At 31.8% G+C, this 3,412-nt stretch overlaps 2 protein-coding genes across 2 annotated transcripts in view; one reads left to right on the top strand and one right to left on the bottom strand.

Annotated features, from left to right (window-relative positions):
* The window catches only part of LOC111086214 (vicilin-like seed storage protein At2g18540), a 5,853-nt gene extending 4,762 nt beyond the window's left edge, over nt 1–1,091 (bottom strand). The window contains exon 1 of the mRNA XM_022388166.1: nt 953–1,091. Coding sequence (XP_022243874.1) covers nt 953–1,091 — 139 coding nt within the window. The remainder of the gene's footprint in view (nt 1–952) is intronic.
* Nucleotides 1–3,412, top strand: part of LOC106460897 (cholecystokinin receptor-like) — a 73,645-nt gene that overhangs the window by 17,273 nt on the left and 52,960 nt on the right. The window lies entirely within an intron of this gene.

Genomic DNA, 3,412 nt, shown 5'->3' with positions numbered 1-3,412 from the left:
ACACAAAGTATTGAAACAGAAAGCAAAAATCAAATATTGAATTACTAAATTAAATAAAAAATCCTACTTTGGCTCAGTCTAATATAATTACAGTGATTTGCTAAAGTATGGATTCTTTTTTAAAAATTTTAAGTAACTTAGTTTGTAGTTTTGTAGTTATTGAGTTACTTAAAGTTAAAATTAAAAATCTTTACTTTGGCTCAGTCTAATATAATTACAGTGATTTGCTAAAGTATGGATTTTAAGTAACTTAGTTTTGTAGTTTTGATTGTCTTGTTTCAAAACTTTTTGTATATATCAAGCCATACTTGTCTTTATGAAAAGTAAAAAAAATAACTGTTATTCTTGTTTCAACTTGACTCCCTCCCTGAAAATATTATATAAATATATCTGTATCTCGCATCAAAAAGTGCGCAATTTTTTCATATTGTGTTTCATATCTGCTTCGTTATCATAAATTATTATATATACAATGGCGATTTTTGTGTGTGTGTGTGAAAACTAGCTTAGGTCGTTCCCCGTGTACAAAATCCATTACAAAAGCCTTTAAAATAATTCAAGACCACATTACAAACTCATGTTAGGTAATGCACGTCGTGGGATTAGGTATTAGTAAAATAGTTTCAATTACTAAGAGTACTAAAATACATTAATTAAATATATACATTTATACAATGTTACAAATAATAACTTTGCCTTACATTAGTGTATTTAACTAAGTAAGGGATGATGATCTAATTACACAGAAAACATTCTCATTTTAAAGGAGATTACAGTATAAATTGAAGTTGTTGTTAACAAGTAATAATAAACAGTGTCTCTGTACAGTATTGATGTCTGATATCTAAGAAACCGGATTTTTGGTTGATGGTTTGGTAAAACTGATAAAGGCAACTGTTGATATTTTCTTATTTGTTTATGAATAATTTAACACTTTGCAAATTAGTTTTACAGTCTTCTATCATCTCTTCAGCTGTATTATCATACAGCCACTTAATCCGTTTAATTATTACAGTTAATCTTCTTGCAATGTCTACGACTGTCTTTTCACTATGAGCATTGAAACAATAATACAGTTTTGTGTTGTTCATATTACAAAAGTCGTATATAATATCTTTATCTTCGTCACTGGAATCTTAAGGCAATGCTCTGTTACCGGGTTTTACAATAACGGCTTAACTTTTTAAGATTGTATTTTTCAGTTCTAATAGTTATAGAAACATCATTAAGTTCGTAATAGATGTAGTTGTACGTTGTGGTTTTTGCATATTTTGCAAACCGAACTAACTTTAAATAAAATATACTACAATTCAAACAAAAGACAAGTCTCACGCAAGTACGCAGGGTGGGTTTGAGGGGTTTCGGCCAACCCCCCCTTTTTGTTTCTGGTGTTTCCCTAGTAGAACAATGCTGTAAAGAACCGACTTCACTATGAGTGAACGTAGGTGGTTATTCACATCGTATCTTCAAGTACAGCAGTAATGTTGTAAACAAATGTAATATTAATGTTAGCATGTCAGAGTTAGTCAGCGACAAGCCCAACGTGCAAATGCAGAATATAGTTCAGTGGAGGATTACTTTAGGAAAACAGCGACCATTTCCTTTCTTGAACATATTATCAGTAATCTTTAGTCCAGATTTGATGCACATGTAAAGGAAGTATCATCAATTCAGAAACTTATGTTATCAAAACTCACACAAGAGTTTTCTAACTCTGATATAAGACAGGCTATAGATTTTTACAGGGAAGATTTGCCAAATCCTGATACTTTTGATGAAGAACTTCATCAATGGAAGACAAGATGGCTTTCCATGCCTTTCCAGGACAGGCCCCAGATACTGGCTGACTGCTCAAAAGTGAGCTTCAGTGTACCAAATATCTTTATACTACTGAAACTCTATGTCACACAACCACTAAGCTCGTGTTCATGTGAACGTTCGGCACCTTCTCTCCGCCGGTTAAACAATTACCTGAGGTGTACACAAACCGAAGAAAGACTGAATGTCCCAACTTTAATACATAATCATTATGACACTGTTATCAACATGTATGTAAGTTATGTATGTAAAAGCACCCTAGAAGAATGGAGCATGTTAACATATTATTTCAGTTGTGCATACATGTACGTATGTGATAACCAATGATTAAAATAGCTCATATACTATTGTTGTACAGAGTTGTTTAAATTAGTAATATAAGTTAACAATTAATAACTACTCTGTATGTAGATAGTACTGTACGTTACTATAATAAAACATACATATTTATGTTAATTTAAGTATAGCATCCAATGCAGTGTTACAACAGAAGGATGATTTGTTGACTGTTCATTGGATGTTTGTGGGTTTTATTTGAAAAGTCATAGAATTGTTTAAGCTATATTTCATGCTACATTGCTACCAGATTTTACTTCATAGCACGTATTTTTACAGACCCTTGTAGCATTAACATCATTTGCATGTTAACTGCGCTTCGCACAATGTGTTGGCTTTCGGTCTCACAAATTAGGACCTCCCCCCTTTGAAATATTATGCGTACAGGCCTGAATCTATAAATCATTTTGAAATAAACTAGTAATAGAAAAATATTTTGTATATTTGAAATGATGTAGGATTGGCAATACCAAAAAGAATCAAACAAGAATATAAGGATGATACAGCTATACATAGATCACCCAACACGGCTTTCAATACTTGACTTTAATATTAATGCAGTTGGAAGTTATATATTTTTGACTGTTGGTATGCAGCTTGTTTATCATAATATCATGGTCATGTCAAACTGACCGACCTCGTAACCATTTTGTACTCGTATATTTTACAGTGTAACATAAAATTTTAATATTGAAAGTCATGTAAGGGTGATCTACGTATAGCTGTATCATCCTTATATTCTTGTTTGCATTCTTTTTGGGACTGCCATCATCACATCATTTTACATTTACAAAATGTTTTATATAACTTGTTTTGTGACGTTTTTTCCCTGGCTGAAAGTGTATTCTGTGAAAGTGTGTGATAAAATTTAATATGATGTGTATTGATTTTGATTTTACTCTTTCACTTCATGCATAATATAGTGGTTGGATCCCTAAAGACACCGATTGTATAGTGTACAAAGCATTGAGTATTCTACATGTTACATTCATCTGATGTTCATTTATTATTGGATGGTAATTCCTGTTTCACCCTGTACTTAAGCTTTATAAAAGAACACCAGATTTCTGTCAAAAAGCTGCCTTCAAGGGATTATGATAACATCACTTACACTAGAATTATTATTTTATTTTAATTATTGCTACTCATTACGACTAAGCGATGACATCGTGCACTGCCCAAAAAACACATAGAGTGGATTTAGGTTTAAACTGACGTTAGTTATAATGTATTTGTAGAGTTATCTCGACTGAAACAA

The sequence above is a fragment of the Limulus polyphemus genome, unplaced genomic scaffold (genome assembly GCF_000517525.1).
Source record: "Limulus polyphemus unplaced genomic scaffold, Limulus_polyphemus-2.1.2 Scaffold36, whole genome shotgun sequence".
NCBI classification, from domain to species: Eukaryota; Metazoa; Arthropoda; class Merostomata; order Xiphosura; family Limulidae; genus Limulus; species Limulus polyphemus.
The sequence above is the reverse complement of the archived record's forward strand: the minus strand, read 5'-3'. Positions and strand labels throughout refer to the sequence as shown.